This window comes from Saimiri boliviensis, chromosome 11 (assembly GCF_048565385.1).
Source record: "Saimiri boliviensis isolate mSaiBol1 chromosome 11, mSaiBol1.pri, whole genome shotgun sequence".
NCBI classification, from domain to species: Eukaryota; Metazoa; Chordata; class Mammalia; order Primates; family Cebidae; genus Saimiri; species Saimiri boliviensis.
Window position 1 is genome coordinate 107,566,341 of NC_133459.1, and position 18,164 is coordinate 107,584,504.

Consider the following 18,164-nt stretch of genomic DNA (forward strand, 5'->3'; position numbering starts at 1 on the left):
TTTACATTAATATTATATCTGTCTTTATAATTGATTATTTTTGGAAAATGTGTGTATTGTTGAAAATTGCTTTGCTCATGGAATACTGTTTCATTGTCAAAGAAAGCCACTTGACTCATTTTTTTAATCAGACTTTTTCAACCCATTGTCTTATGTATATTTCAACAAGTTTTGAGCCATTGATAGTGCATGCATTTTATCTCTAAGAGTTATCACAATGATAATAAATACCTACACTTGAGAAGTATGCATTCGAGTTGGAGAGACAAGACAGGAGTATTGGTTTCACTGATAAACAAAATGATTTTTATACTGTGTTTCTCTAACAAGTAAAACATTAGAGCATGAAATAAAAATACCTCATTTCTCTGGCATGCAGTTTTATGATGTTTGAGATAGAAATGCCTTCATCTGTCAGATAAAGAAAGAAGAAATTAAGGTAGACAGATATAAAAAAAAACTCTTCCTGTAAATTAATTGGTTTATCTTTATTATACCAGGAAAAAAATTATATATATATATACACATATATGTGTATGATGTATATTCACAGACATATATATATATATGTATATGGATATGGATCTAAATATTTCCTGATTCTGTTAATCTCATGCCCATATCAGCAGATTTGAGGAATAAACAGTCATCCATTTAAGAAAAAAATTAGCTTGAAATAATTAAAGCTTATAGCATGACTACTATGAGAAACATTCTATTTAGAATAGAAAAAGTCAAAACTCAGTGCCAATGAGAAGTGAGAAAACATCTTTAAACAAATACTTACACATTTTCACAGATTGCCTTGACAAATCTGCATACGCTGATTTAGATGAATTTGTTCTCTCTGTCCTGTATCAACTAGATAAAAGGGGTGGCCTATTTTGATGAAAAAAATTATTACTTTTACAAAAATACCATAAAATTATTTGGCAATTAGTCTGCTTATTTTATTGGCTAGTAGTTTGTAGCCATTATGGTCATTTAGGACTAATAGTTTGATATTAGAAATATGTATGTAAATCAAGAAAAATGATAATGACACCAATTCTTAATGCAGTATATTAACACTAATCCCTCAGACTATCTAGGAAAGCCATTAAATATTATGTTGCATTCTTCCCAGGATGCAATCACTTAGAGCTAAAATCACTATTTTAAAGTATTATAATATTTTGCAATGAAAGTGTTATCTATGTCAGCAAATATGAGATATTTAATTCTATTTACAGCTTCATTAAAAAAATGTAAGTCTTGTGCTAATAGCAAAGCACATCATTTAAGATGCACTTTATTATGGTGAAAAAAAAGCCAGACATACTTGATGTCTTTCAGCCGTCATCCTCTCCGTAAAACTTTTATTATTGCCCCAAATTGAAAGCATGTGTATCACCAAATGCATCAAACTAGTGATAAGGCACAGAAATGGTTTTATTTGCTATTTTGTAAAACTGGACCTCAATGAAATCTACTAGCAATTAACTTCAACTTATTTCTGTATGTCACCTCTAAACTGAGGGCAAAACCAAGTCTTAGCATTAATATACACACCTAGTGACCGATAGAAGGGTATATAATATATGTTTTTGCCATCGTTAAATGACATCCAAAAATGTTTTGGGCCTTTGGTTAAAAACATTTTCCAATTTTGTTTTTTGAAGAAGATGATAGCAGTAGGTGGCCCTGGAAAACCTGAACAAGTCACTGAGCAAGCCATGATGTTGTGAAATAGCATAACAGTTTTTAATTAGAGTTGATAATTTATACAGCAACCAGGATATCAATAGAGACTACTTAAGGGAGCAGAGATGGTTCTGGCACTGCCAAAAACCTTTCTCCTGAAGTAGCTAGCCAACCTAGAAAAGTCTCACTTAGTTGGAAGAAAGCTATCTGTGAAATTATATTTTGAAGCAACGTCTTTTTTTCATACTCACTTTGTAAGAATATATATTAAAAATAGATGTTCAAAACCAAATTTATTTAAATGATTAACATACAGTGAGAGGTGCACCTGTTGAAATTAAAAATATCATTATTAGAAGAATTATTTATTTATCCAGAAGGGTGATAATATTTCTGTCTCTACCCATTGACTATGTTTTAAATTTTGTACTTGATACCTAATGGTTACTGAGTAGAATGAATAATCCATAAGGCAGTGTAAAGAACCAGTCTCTTTTTACTAAGTGTTTAAAATATAGGACCCTCACACAGTTGTTCACTTGAAGTTCGTAGTTAATTGCTTCATTTATTTCTTAAGCCATGACAAAGACAGCATCCTTTATAGAAAGTGATAGCAGTAGATTTTCTCTTCAGTACTTCATAAACATTATGCTTCCAAAAGGACATTTAAGAAATCCACTGGGAAAAATTTGTCCCGACAGCTTCTAAGAATTGAGTATATGTATTGTTTCCTTTACTTGAAAAAAATTTGAGAGGTAAACTGCCATTGTTTTTCTGAGTTTGTATTTCTTTTGCTTTTTTTTGTTTGGTTGGTTGGTTGGTTGGCTTTTTTGTTTTGTTTTGTTTTGTTTTGTTTTGTTTTTGTTTTTGTTTTTGTTTTGTTTTGTTTTTGAGACGAGTCTCCCTCTGTAGCCAGGCTGGAGTGCAGTGGCGAGATCTCGGCACACTGCAACCTCCGTCTCCCGGATTCAAGCGATTTCCCTGCCTCAGCCTCCCCAGTAGCTGAGACGGCTAATTTTTTGTATTTTAGTAGAGACAGGGTTTCACCATGTTGGTCAGGATGGTCTGGATGTCCTGACCTGATCCACCGGCCTCGGCCTCCCAAGGTGCTGGACTACAGGCCTGAGCCACGGCGCCCCGCCTTCTTTCACATTCTTATCAGTTAGAAGTTCAAATCACCACTAGAGGGCACTGTCTTTCTCTGTTATCCAAGTTTTAATGCACCGGGAATTGAATGGGGAACAAATCACCAAAAAAAAAAGAAAAGGGAAATATTCGTTTTTGAAGTGCTAAAGAAGTAATATTTTTTTTCACAAAAATGAAAATACCAACCTTTGCAAATATTCATTTAAAAATTATTGGTGCAAATTTAATAAATTTATTTAAATGTAAAATGTTCAGAAAAGACTTCTATTAATTATTTTGGTTTCAATTCTAGCTACATAATTATATTGAAGAGATATATGTGCATATTACCGTATATAAAATCAACAGAAGAACAAAGTAAAATATCTAATGAAAATGCAAAAAGAAAATGTTCTAACATATGACATTTAGACTGTAAAATAATTAAAGATGTGTTGTTTAATATTTGTAATTTCAGGGACCACCTGGGAAGGATGGGTTGCCAGGACACCCTGGGCAACGTGGGGAGACTGTAAGTGACCTTTTACCCTTATTAATAATTTATACCTCTAGCTCCTCATCAGTTCACAGAAAGCTACTTTTTAGTGAACAGTTCAATTACTCGATTGAGGAACACTGAAAACTTAGTTCCATTAAGCCCTTTATTGAAAGATATACATAAATGCATACACGGACACAAGAAATATACTTCAGGAAATAGTATGTTAGTTGATATGATTGTTCTTATTGTCAACCGCAGCATTTTAAGGAAGAGTTGATGGAGAAGACACCATTATTTTTTGGACATCTCAAGAGAGTCACTCTGATTCTTTCACTGAAGTCTGTTTATGGATACATTCTACTCACACCCATCACCTCTCCATTCTCTAAAGACAGCAGATTGCAAATAGCCATGCACATAATACAACATTCTTTTATCAAGAAATAAGGGATGAAATATTTGCTGATATTGGACCCATTGGCTATAATTGGTTGGGAACTATGTCAAAAGCATCCTTTCATGTGAAACAGGAAAAAGTAAATCAAAAAAGGTCACTAAATTTTACTTAAAAACTATACAGAATATAACATGAAACAAATCAAATGAACAATTTACCACGCATATACAATTTGGGCGGAGAGAAACTAGCAGCTCTGTTACATTTACAGATCTTGGTGAGCTTATTTATTTTGCCACGGTTACAAAACCAGGCATCTGGCTATCCCAGTGCATTGTTATTATAACCAGAAATCAGCATGGATTGGCATGTTTCCATGGAATCAATTCTTGCTTCTCACCAATGATTACTTTTCTCCAAATTTCTCAAGGAAACCACAAATTCAGACTACCTTTGACTATGTAGTTGAAAATCATGGTAGGGTATTTGGCCAGTCTGAATACATACTGGAGTTGCACAGCAATGTACTATAACAAATCTGAAAACATTATGAATTTTCTGCTATGGAGGAAACAATCTGTCAACAGCCACCCAATTCCTGTCTTGCTTTACCATGTGGCAGTTCTTAGTTTCACCATTTCTTAGTTTTAGCCAGATGGGAAACTTCAGAGTCTTGGATTTCAAAAGCAAAATCAAAATATGATTTAATGAGACCAAAGAATAAAATGTTTGGATATCTACTTGGGAATGATATCTATGTTAGGAGCAGAAATAAACTTTCTAAAGGAGAATCAACATGCAATTTGCAAATACATTCTCATTCAAATCCTTCAGCCAAATCATTTCAAATAAAGTCATTTTATAACTTCCTGAAAATATAGGATATTCCAAAATGTCTTCTGAGGAAAAGATATCCAGAGAATTACTGTTATAAAATTATTTTTGTCTGTGATTTAATCAATAGCTTTTATATCTAGCCAAAATAATTATATCACATATAACATTGAGATTTAAACAGAGAAGAAAAAGGCATAATGTTTCTAGAATGAATGTTCCTGTTTTGTAGTTTTTCACAGATAAAAGCCAGGATTATTTCTGAAAAATTATGTTCCTGGTTTCACATCCACTTTTAAGGGAATGTTGAATCATCCTGTAGCTGCAAACCTTTTTTTCTCACCTTGTTCTGTGCTGACCCAGATTCAAAAGATTGCCTTGCACAAGAGTCACAATCTAGAGTGGGCATTCATTCTTTGCTGTATATTTATTATCTTATTCTAATGGAGAAACTTATAAATTATATTTCAGATTTGTCTCCTATCAGAAATCCATTAATTAAATGTTTATTCTGACAGCTCATATTTATTTGGGTTGTTTCAGTGTAATAGAAACTATTCTCATTTTTTTCCTGGAGGCCTTAAACAGCTTCAGAGATAGCTCCTATTATATTGAAATGACCCAAATTTGTCTCAGAAACATAGTGCCAAATCCTGCATTGTTCCTAAAATTGGCTTAGTCTTACAGCGATGATCAGAAGAGGAGTTACACTTCTGTTGGATCTTAATAGCACATTTTTCAAACTACCTACGTATATATCAAATTAATTTACATTTTCAGCAACTTTGAAAAACATAATTTTACTAGCTATTCTAAAATTAAATGGCAAGTGTAGTCTTATTACATGACAATATTGAGCAGGCACGCATTATTGTGCACTGTAAAAGTTTTCCTGTGTAGTTTATTTGTAAGATTCCCCAAGATCAAATGTATTAGACACTCGCAAACACTCTGAATGGTTTGAATGAGTAGACGTATGGGCAACACTGTCTTCCAGCTTTCTGAAATCCATCACTCACACAAATGGGCAAGCAGCCTTCTCTTTTCCTTTAGAATGTATGAGTGCAAGTCTGTGTTATAATTTTTCCCAGACTTTACTCAATTAAGTATTGATTTTTAATCAATTACATTTAATTAATCATTATTGCAATCATTTTTGTTTGTGTGTGATTCTTGCTCTCACAGTTACTAAGACAAAAAGCTTTATAAGACATTTTTTTAAAGTTTGGAATTGCCTTTATATTTTCCTGTCCAATTTAGTGATTAAAAATTGGAAGAAGAATAATCCAGACAGAGGAAACAGGTCATGCAAATATATGGTGTGTGGCTATTCAGAAAAAGGTAGGAAGATCAGCATGGCTAGAATTTAGGATACATTTTGAAAGCAAAGGAAGTAACTGAATTCACATACTGGACCCATATTGCCTAGAAGTTTGTCATCTGTATGTTTAAAAATGAGCTTATTGAGTTCGGTTTTGTGGGCGATGCTTCTAGCTAATGTAAACAAGTGAGTGAACCTGACAATCAACAACAGTGAAGGCAAGACGTGATTATAGTTTGAATAAGACAGGTCTACTAGGATAAGAGAGAAGAAGTTGTTATTTGAGGGAGCTTCTCAAGTGACACATTAGAATGAAATGACTCGTTAAGTATGGGCGTTGAAGAAAACCCTGGGATCTGAAGACACTCCATTAACTAGGGGGAGAATGCAGAAGGAAAATTAAAGGAAAAGGTACATTCAGGAAGTTTCATGTTAGGAATGTTGAAGAGAGAGTATATACAATTGTAAATTTCTAGTAGACACTTATTGAGAGAGTTTTAGGGCTCATACAAATTAGAGGTTTAGAAATAGCTGAGAGTGGAAGAGTTCAACAGCGCAGAGATGGCAATTGTGGTAATGCAGGTTGTTGAGATATTCCAGGGACACATATATACATTATGCATGTATGTATATATGTGTTTAGGTATCTGTGTATGTGTGTATGTAAATCTGATAACAGATTTCCAAACCAACTGGTTGCTGAAAAATTAAAATTAAGTGACTAATATGCTTACAAAATGCTGAAAAATTTTATGACCTTCCCCTCCAAAATTGATTGTTTTTGCTATTGATAATGATAGCTCAAATAGAACCATGAAAGTCTTAATTAATAGGTTTAAAAATAGACAAAATCTATTTTCTTTTCCTGTAATATCAATTACAATAATTACAGATTATTTTCTTTACCTATTTATAAAACTTTATTATTATAAATCATTCATAGTTACTGGGAAGATTGTGGTACAAATGTGAAACTGCTAGTTCCTACCCATTTTTTCTCGTATTTTTATTTTCAGTCTGACCAGATGTTGTAGGGAATAAAATATTCAGTTCTTTGGAAACTGCTTCTCCCAATATTTTCCATCTACTTCTTTAGCTGTTGAAAGTAAGTTAACTCTCATGAGTAAGAAATTTACCTTTTTTTTTTTTTTTTTTTTTTTTGAGGCCAAGTCTTGCTCTGTCTCCAGGTTGGAGATGCAGTGGCACTATCTCGGCTCACTTCATCCTCCAACTCCCTGGTTCAAGCAGTTCTCCCATTTCAGCCTGCCGAGTAGCTGGAATTACAGGCATGTGCCACCACACTCAGCTAATTTTTATATTTTTAGTAGAGATGGGGTTTCATCATGCTGTTCAGGATGGCCTCAATCTCCTGACCTCAGTCTCCCAGAGTGCTGGGATTATAGACGTGAGTCACCGTGCCTGGACAGAAATTTACGTATCTTAATACAGTTATGCGGAATGAATAACCCACAGCCTAAAGAAGTATAAGTACCAGAATATATGCCCAAAAGTTTTATGTAGTGAGTGTATTCTGCTCAAATCAACCAGAAGATATTTTAATGACTGCATTATTTGCAAAATGCATTTACAACTATATCTCATGAGGTTTTTAGAAGAAAGTGTATTGATAAATGCTAAAATAATTACTATGCAAAGCATTATTTTAATAGATTTATTTTTATATCTTGTTTTATTTTATGAGATTTTTGGAATGCAATAGAGAGAAATGTATTAATATCATAGACTGTGAATTTATCTGTGCCTAAAAAATTAGTTAACTGTTTTGAAGAATTTCTAAATCATTTAGTTCATTCATAAACATTACTGGGTTAAAATTGCATATGTTGTTTTACCTGGTGGAATAGGGATAAGAACATATTTTTTCTCTAGCTTCATTTATTAAAGGTAATTATTGCCCTACCATGTGAAATATTGAAATGGTAAATTTTGCATTTTAATGAAAACTGAAATAAGTTTAACATTAAATTTGTATTTAAGCATTTGAAAATAAATACTTTTAGTCAATAGGTAATTTTATTTTAATGTGACTTACTCAGCTATCTCACAGAATTTTGGTTTATGCTTTGTATTGTGTGTAGCTTTTACAGATAATACTTTGCTTCCTTAGGGATTTCAAGGCAAGACTGGCCCTCCTGGGCCAGGGGGAGTGGTTGGACCGCAGGTATGTTTCTTTGCTTTATTTCCCAAGCAAGGATTTTTTTTGTTGCTGTTATTTATATTTTAACCTCCCTAAGTTGTATAAAATCTTCTCAATTTTTCAAAATGATGTATACTTTATTTTCGATTGTATTTAAATAACTGCCGCTATTGTACATCAAAAGAAACCAGCAAACGACTACTACAGTAACTTTTCAATTTGCCTGTAAGAATAAAATAGAAGAATAAAATAAATGAAAGTAAATCAGAAAGTTCACACTGAATTTAACATTAAAGCCTGACTATGACACCATCTACTAATAAAATTACCAAGTTCTTTATAAATACGTGGACCATTATCTTTTTCTAGAATTTTAAATTATAAACTGACTTCATGTTTTTTAGTATAAATTAGTTTTAGAAATATACATTCTAAAATTTTAATATTTGTAACACATTAAATGTTTCTTAAGATTTTTTGCCATCGTAATAGTGTATTATATCAGGAGTAAAATATTAATTATCTTTGAGTATATACAAAACAATGGCAAAGACAAGTATCTCTTTCAAGATAGGTGGCAGAAGAAGTCTAAAAAATTGGTGCAGTATCCTGAATTGTAGTATAAAATAACTATAAAGAGTGACTCATGGTAATAGAAAATAATGTTTTTCTTCTCTGTCAAAGAAGATTGAATGGGCAGAACACATTTAGTTTACTGGGCTGGAATTTTGCCCCTACTAATGGCAAATTATAATAAAGGAACAAAGGCAGGTGAATATGTGTTTTAATTATTAAATTGGTTTAGTCTTTTCCCTGTCTCTAAATAGTTCTTAACACTAACTCTCACACACACATGCACATCCAAATACACATGCACACACACACACACACACACACATCTGGAGAAACAAAGAACTGTATCTTGTTTTTAGGAATATGTGTAACAGAAGCAAAAATGAAGAGTTATTGGAGTGGTTGATTATTTTACTTCAGAGGTTAATCCTGAGCCAAGGGAAATGTTCTGCTATTTTATAAAGAGTGTAGACATGAGAACTTACTTGTGCTAAAGTCTTCTTTTTTAACTGCTTATCAGTTTTAGTTAAAACATTGTATATACTTTCTTAGTAACTAGAAAGCTTCCTTCAAAAATAATTTTTTTCTGTTTAAAACAACTTTATAACTATTTTCTGTGAGAAAATTTAAACAGAAAAATTATTCCTATTATTCCTATTATCTATAAACAGAAATAGAATTAGACTATTCACTAAAATATAAACCTCATGGAGTTTAACTGAATATTTTAGGACCTCACATCTTTCAGACAAGCATTTCTGTTCAACGTGGTCATCTAAAACTTCTGAGATGTATTCTTTTTTGTTCCCCTGAGTATGTTAAGGCATAAAAATACTAAGTGTTTTACTGAAGATGTACTTTCATTGAAAGACTTTCTTTAATGATTCTTTTTAAGAGAAAAAAATCTAACAGCCTATTTTAAATGTAGCCATACTTTCATGTTAGGACAAAATACTTGGTTTAATGAGAATTATATAGATTGCAATATCAAATATGCACCTTTTTCATTAAACAGTTATGTGAATCTCTGATTATTTTTGTCTCAGTGGTGATAACTGTTCAATTATGGTTAATTCTGTATTCCTTACTGTTCAAATTTTGGTGTTCAGATAATTAAGAAAAAATCATAGTTTGGATAAATGTTTGCAAATTCATGTTGAGAAATTACAGCAATTATATAATTAATGAAATTTAAACCTAGAAATGTATGCCCAAATTGGGACATGTATATTACTTATCCAAGATGAACAGTTAAGAATATGTTTCATTTTTAGAAAAAAAAAAAAAAAACTATACTTCATAAGCAAATGCAGTAACACATTCTACTGTTTAACAACCTTAGCATCTAAAAATTTTCCCTTTGTTTATCTTTAACTTAAATCCTTCATTTTGCTTTTTGTTAAGATAGAGAGCAACTGATCACCATTCTCTATTTGTACATGAAACTTGTTATACTCTAGCACCACGAAACAGCACCATTCAGGGTACACTTAAATGACCTGACATTTTTCACTTTGACATTTGCTGCAATTTAAGGCAGCTGGCCATTTGTTATAAGCCTTTGGCTGGTAGGAACTGCTGACCCATACCCCCTGCCTTCAGGATCCCCTGCCACATTCCCTAGACTTTGTCAAATGAATACAGATTAACAGTAGAGAGTTTCCAGTCCATGGTGATTCCAAGGAGAACCACTGGTTGTTTGGGTTCTCAAGGTCCTAAGTTTATTTTCAAGGAGTGATTCATTGAGTGGTTACCAAGGTGGCTTCTATGTCTCTTTACTTCTGAGCCGACTTGACACCTTATACGAAAAGAAGGAATGGGATAAAACTGTAATTAAAAATCATAGTTTTAATAACATTTGGACTGGGTTCACTCTGCAGAAATCATCACCTTAAGCCAATAAAGCATCTTTTGGACTTTATTTGTGTACTTCCCTTTTACACTCAGATTCTAACCCAGATTTATACAATCTTTTTAGACTCTTGCTTGATATGCTACTTTCAGTGCTTTGTATAAAGTGTTTTGTAGGACATCATGAGAATAAGTGAGAATGATAAACTTTTGTGAATATTGTTTTTGAGTTTGTGCTGTCTTTGCCAAAAATGAAAGAGCAATCTAAGGTGGTTTTGCTTGTGTAATTTAGGGACCAACTGGCGAGACTGGTCCAATAGGGGAACGAGGGCATCCTGGCCCTCCTGGCCCGCCTGGTGAACAAGGTCTTCCTGGTGCTGCAGGCAAAGAAGGTGCAAAGGTACAACATGCTCCAGATTTTTTTTTTTTTTGGCTCAGAACTTTCATTTATGTTTTACTGTACTCACCACTTGTCTACAGATACCATTTAAATCAATATCAGGAGATGTGTCATGAAAATATTCAGGGTGCATTTATTATACTCCAAGATAATACTCAACAATTACATAAGACTCTTAGCTCCATTGACCATAAAATCATTAATTTACATGTACCCTTAAATATAGGTAGTGGGTAGTTCATTATAATGCATATGCCGTTCCACACAATAGTCTAATAAATAATATTCAAATTTTACTTATAGTAGTTTGGAAGTAATTACAATTTTGTTTGTAGAAATATGTGTAGAAATTATTCTGTCTTTAAGGATGTTTATTCTATTCTTTAGGGTGACCCAGGTCCTCAAGGTATCTCAGGGAAAGATGGACCAGCAGGATTACGTGGTTTCCCAGGGGAAAGAGGTCTTCCCGGAGCTCAGGTATAATCAATAGCTATAGAGATAAAGCATGTGATTCAAATTGCTTATTAGAAGCATTTTTTCTCAGACCTTAAAAAGTGCTGAATAATTAAGGGAATGTATGTAAACATATGCATTTGACTATCATTATATAAGTATATATATGTAGTTATACCTAAAAACATTACCTAACATCCTTATTTTATCAATCAAATATCTCCTCTTATTGGTATTCAGTTCATTTAGATTCATTTTCTTTATTTTTTCACTTTTCTAAGGGTGCACCTGGACTGAAAGGAGGGGAAGGTCCCCAGGGCTCACCAGGTCCAGTTGTAAGTATGATGATAATAAATAGCCAGTCAATTATGATTGTGAATTATAGCTCTTCTTCCATTACACTCATGCTGTTACTCCACAGTGTGGGAGAGAGAAAAAAACACATGTCAGTCAAATCAGTCAATGCCTAGTTCCTACTGACTGCATGCACTAATGAATGCAGAAACAGAAGGGTTTAGATGATTGGAAATATTTGCTTCTGCTGCTCTCAGGAGGTAAAAGGAGATAACTTGCTTCTTACAGTTCCCAAGGAAATAAATTCTCATTATGAATAATAGAAACTCATAGTCATGGAAGGCCTGGAGAGGCTGTAGTTTAAAATTTTTACTTAATTTACCTCTATTATTTTAAAATTACTTACAAAATAAGATTTTTTTGATTTCTTAGTCTATCATTCATTTATTATAAAATACATTTAATTTGTTTGTTTTACTTAAGTTTGTCAATGATACAAAAAAAACTCGTAAGCATAAAAGCATAAAACCTCTAAGCATAATCTTATATATTATCCATATTGTTTTATTTAATCAATCAACATTATGCAATAATTGGCAAATGAGTAAATATCATATTTTTACCTTATCTTTTCTTCCTGAGATACATATCAATCTCTCAAAAAAAAAAACAATTGAATGCATCCTTCTTATTTCTATAAATTTACCTTTATTCTCATCTGTACTCTGAAATTTCACTATGACAGCCAAACTGCCGTATTTAGTGGCCTCTTCTCATTGTCTTATTAGAAGCATTTTTTCTCATATTTCACCAACCTGAAAAAGCTGAAGTTTGCCTCCACGGCCCTCTACACTTCCTGTCACACAATATTTATTAGTTCTGCTTCCAAAACATTTTACTATTTTCCCCTTTTCTTCATTTCTACCATCACTGTCTTTGTTCATACTCTTTCCTCTTTCTTTCTCTTTGACTAATAATCTCTTATCTTTTGACTCCATTTTCTTATCCTCTTCAGTCAGTTTCACCTATAGAATAGTAGTTTAACATACATCCTTAACTATGCCATCTGCCTACCATGCCTATCCCGTGACTCCACACTGCCTTCGGAAACCAAGCTCCTTACCCCAGCCAGCAAGTCATCTTCACAGTTCAACCCCAATTGCTATAGTCCTTTCTTTCCTTTGTGCCTCCCCCTTAATTCTAACGAACTTAATGCCTCAAATTTTGTCTTGCTTCTCAAAACCATGACCGTTTCTATTTTGAAGAGAGTGTACAGTGTACTTTTCCCCTTCCATTTTTTCTTTCAGTAAACTCCCTTTTTTTGTTCTCTACTTGACAAAGATCCTACTCATCATGTAGATAACTCTTAAATGTTGATTCTCTGTAAAGTTATCTTTAGATAATTTGCCTCCATTTCATGTATTAGTAAGATTTCCCCCCTGCCTCCCCCCGCTGATACCCAGAGCCCTTTATTATGTCTCCATTTTTAGAAATTACTTTGGAACATAATTGACAGTCTCTCTCATTAGCCTGTGAGTTACCTGTTTTATTTTGGTTTCTCACAGTGCGGTGCCTGGAGCACAGTAATCATCTCATACCAATCCATTTGAATTATCATGAGTTCTAATATAGGAATAAAGTTTATATAGCGTTACTTAATACTACAGCAAGTATATCATTTTTCAGATTGATTCACATGGTATTTCCTCTTTACTTCACTCACATCATATCACAACCATTGAGATAATTATGGAAATGTGGCAAGGACATTTTTTAAAGAAAACATATTTTGATAACTATATTAGACTTTACTGGGATTCATAAAATTATGGACATTTTCTAATATCCTCAAAAGTTAGTGGCAGTAACATTAGCAAAAATGACAGCTTAATAAGACAAGAGTTCTTATTTGGGTGTAAAATCTTCTAAAATTTTAGTAAAATTTCATTAAAATCCTCAGACCCTCCCTGGATGCTCTGAGATGAACTAATCATTGGAGTTGTTACTACGAGGATTAAATTGCTTTAAGTTACTTTTTAGGGACCAAGTCCTGAAGCTGTCCCAGGGCTTGGGGACAGTTGAAACCAGTGTATTTGTAAGCTGTATACTATGCTCAGGGGATATAATTTTCGAAATATTAATTGACAACTGCATAGTTACATGTAGAATAATATTAAATATAAAAATCAAATGTACTTTTATTTGGTTTCAATTGTGTATTTGACAATTATTATCTACTTTGTTGTATGCAACTGGACATCACAGTAGATATTCCTTGAGATAAAATAGGATAAACAATTTTGAAAAGAAATACACCAAAGACCAAATGGCATTGTAAGTTGGTTGGTGATTAAATGCCTAATGACATACAAACAATAAATGTTAATTCTGTGAGGGAGATAGAAAGAGAATACAAATCAGGGTAAGGGTCATGCAGAAAAGGTGACCCTCGAACTTGGCTTCACAGAGTGCAGAAGACTACAAAAATCATTGATGAGCAAGAAAATATTAGGAAAGGATGTGATGTTTAATTAGTACCTGTTTTTGCCCAAGTGGGACAAACTTGGGAAATGGACTAACAAACAGTTGTTGAATTCTTGGAAGTATCCAAGCACTCTGCTATTTTACGTAATATAAAGCTAAATCCGAAATACCACATGTAATATAATTACTGAAGATCTAAAATAGCTGGATCTTGTCTTTCAAATATTTGAAACATACAGAGCAAGTGGAGTAAAGAAATTGAAGTTTTAAGAAAACAAATCTATCATTAGTATTTAATATATAACAGAGACAGGAGAGAATAGATCGCAAAAGTCCAGTGACCAATGTCAACGCTGGGGTGAGGTGATGTCTAGGGCAGTGGGGAATCCAAAGATGGTGCAGATGCAGCAAACACCGAGGAGGCAAGATAGTAGGATTTGTGACTAAGATTTGATATGGGCAGTAGGACAAATGAAAACTGAACAATGACCTCAAACTTATGTCTTTGAGGGAAGGACAGTTTGGTGATGCCTTCCATGCCTAGAGCAATTTTACCTTATCAGGTAAAACAACAAACAAAAACCACAAATATTCATACACAAAAACTTAAAATCTCTTGGCAGTCACAGAAAATTACAAAGGCTTTTATACTTTGCCAATAGTATTTGCTTGATAGATATTCACTGTGTTTATTTAGAATTAATACCCATTCTTATAATAAATTTACAAATAAAATATGCAAACATCAACCAATTAAAATTATTCCTTAAATTGTTGGAGAAGGATTCACTAAAAGGAAGACAACATACACATTTATTAGTTCCTAACACTATTGTTTTAATTGTTGCAGAGTATAATGAAAAGGTTCATGATGACTCATAGTTCATAACAAGCGCTGGGCAAGTCCTAGTGTATTCCATTTAAAGAGATTGCATCATGTAAAATTTGATTTTGAAAATTTTTTATTCCAAATGACAGATAAAACAAAAATGGGATGTTTTTTTATATGTGAACCATAATTTATCTAGAAAATTGATGTTAATTTTTTTGAGGTTCAAAACTTTCTATGAAGTTTCCTTGCAATTAATATAAACAAAGTAGAGATTTCTTTAAAAGATAAGTTCTGCTTTGCAATAGAAAAGGTGACAGCAAAATATTAAAGAGACTATCTGATCAGTTGGTGAGAAATGATAAAATTCTGAGTGAAAGGAATAAAGGCATAAGAAAATCTTCTAAAATTTGCTTTTATAATGGATATGTCTGAGTTTATATCAATCCCATTTTAACCTTACTTTTGGGATATTGACCAAGTAATGGTAAGTGCAAGACAGAAATTCACAGAAACAGAGTTAAGGGTATTCAGCAGTTATTTGTATTAAGGAAAAAGCAAGGTGATGAGTTCTGAGGAAGAAAATGTGAAGCCTAAAAAAAATAGAGAAGGGAAATGAAATAATAACATTGTTTACTCTTTCAAATGTTATACCTGGTATTTTATATTTGTTATTCTGATTCTTGTAACTTGGAATGGTAGATTTTTTTTCTATTTTATCATTCCATTTTTAAATACACAAGATATGAGGCGTGTAGAAGTAAAAAGCTTGCCCAAATTATCTGGGCAAAAATCCATGGTAGCACTGTACATAAATCACTTTCAAGTCATCTTGACCCTTTTTTCTCTTGTGAACAATTATGTCAAAAATGAGTGAAAGAGTTAATATTTCAACTACCTGGGCTTTAATATTGCTATATATTCTTTATAACTATTGCATATTTTGAATGAATTAAAGATGAAACTGCTTAAACTAATGTACAGATTGATTTTTTTATGTCTAGATATTTGTCAGAATGCCATTTGAATTCTTAGTTTTTTTCTCCTACACTATAATTCATAAGTTGTGCTGCGTATTTCTGGATTGCTGGGGAAATAATAAATTATCTCATTACATGTGATACTGAGGAACTAAAGCTGAAGTCCTAAGGAGAGACTTAATCAATTAACAGTTACTGCTCACAGTGATGTTTGCAAAGTTTGTATGTGTCTCAATTATGCAGCTTATGCAATATATCCTTTCTATATGTGCTAATCCATAAAAAGAACAAATATAATATTTAATTCTCATGCATCCATTCAAGCGCTCTTCTGTCTATTGATTTATAAGTATATTTAGTGTCTATTCTCTATTTATAATCCATTTAGTCTGAAGCATAGGTCATTATTATGAAACTTCATAGAAGTGGGTTTACTGTATTCTGGTAGATCTAGGTGTGACATCATTGACTTATAGTCAGAGAAATTTTATTTGCGAAACAAATCAACTAAACAGATCTGTTTGAAGATATGGGATATTGCTTTATACAGAGTCGTCTTTATGAATATCCTTGGAATAACTCTCTTGCTAACTATAGCTTTAAAAATATTTGCAATTTCTAGGGGCCGGGCGCGGTGGCTCATGCCTGTAATCCCAGCACTTTGGGAGGCCAAGGCGGGTGGATCACGAGGTCAACAGATCGAGACCATCCTGGTCAACATGGTGAAACCCCGTCTCTACTAAAAATACAAAAAATTAGCTTGGCATGGTGGCACGTGCCTGTAATCCCAGCTACTCAGGAGGCTGAGGCAGGAGAATTGCCTGAACCCAGGAGGCGGAGGTTGCAGTGAGCCGAGATCACGCCGTTGCACTCCAGCCTGGGTAACAAGAGTGAAACTCCATCTCAAAAAAAAAAAAAAAAAAAATCGCAATTTCTTTTTTCAAATATGTTTTTTATAGAATGTTTTAAGTTATTTTTTAGTATTTCTTGAACAGTTAACTGACTTATTTCTTTAGTCAACATGCCATGAAACTTAGAATTCTTTTTTGCTTTGGCTTACAGAAATAATGGAGTTAAAATTGAGACAGTAGAGAAGATAATGTTTTATAACTATTTTGAAAACTTTTTGAACACAACTTACTATAAAAATCATATATGAAATAGTTTAATATTGTCTATTATATTTTGTTATAGCTAATATTTTTAAGTACTGGGCAAGACTCATTATATTTATCTCATAACCTACTCACAGATCATAAACTACAGTTAAAAAATAAAACCTTGGTCTTGGTCTATAGTATGCATTTTCAGTTTACTAATATTACTGGCTCCATTTTACTTCAATAAAAAGTTATTTGCTTACCTGTCTTCCTTGCTTACCTATTTTTAAATTTATATTCTCTATTATTTTATGCATGTTATTTAAGCTGCTATAAGTCTTTTTCTGTGAAAGAACCATAGAGAAATAAATATCTGAAAATATCAGACAATCTATTAAACTGAAGTTGTATTGATTCATAAAATGGACCTTCCTGCAAAGAGCTTATGGTTTACTGAAGAGGACAGATAAGGAGCAGATAAAATAACATAGTAAATAATGAGAAATATACTACAAGATACGACAGAAAACACAAAGGCGAAAACAATGCTTTTTGCCAAAGGAAATTATGTTTGAGTTGAAGCTGTACATAAAAAAACATTTTTATCTATGAAAAGTAGATTTTTGCTGTGCTAAATTTAGTCTTGAAGTGCTCACCACTTTTGGTCCTCTTAATAAAGAACTAGTATTTCAAGGTTAGAGTTCTCTAAAGGTTTTGCTCCTGGCAGTTACTGTATATTGAGGAATATTCTGTAGTGCTACTACTTATGACAAAATTATGCCAATGGTGTGCTGTACTTTGAGATTGTTAAGTCTGGGTAAGCCAAGTGTTCTCTGTATGCATGATATTGTATCTAAGAGCTGGTAACAAATGCCAATCAAATCCAGGGCATGTCTTCTGATCTCAGAGGATGTAGTCACTAAGTAGATGTCTTCATGCACACACAAGACAGCAAGTAGCAAGAGACTGAACATCAAGAGATTAAAGACAGTGTAACATTTTTCTGCATGATGGACATAAACTGAGTAAATGTTTTCTATGTATGTAAATACATATATGTAAATGTATCATGCAACAAATTATAAATTATCGGCTTCCACCTACTGCTTGTGTATATATATATATATATATATATATATATATATATATATGTGTATATATATATACACATATATATACA

General features: G+C 32.7%; 1 protein-coding gene across 3 annotated transcripts in view; it reads left to right on the top strand.

Moving 5' to 3' along the window:
- COL11A1 (collagen type XI alpha 1 chain) overlaps positions 1–18,164 on the top strand; it is a 215,055-nt gene that overhangs the window by 123,260 nt on the left and 73,631 nt on the right. For all 3 annotated transcript variants that reach the window (XM_074381332.1, XM_074381331.1, XM_003933240.4), the window contains 5 exons: positions 3,287–3,340; positions 7,991–8,044; positions 10,737–10,844; positions 11,232–11,321; positions 11,579–11,632. In XM_074381332.1, coding sequence (XP_074237433.1) covers positions 3,287–3,340; positions 7,991–8,044; positions 10,737–10,844; positions 11,232–11,321; positions 11,579–11,632 — 360 coding nt within the window. The remainder of the gene's footprint in view (positions 1–3,286; positions 3,341–7,990; positions 8,045–10,736; positions 10,845–11,231; positions 11,322–11,578; positions 11,633–18,164) is intronic.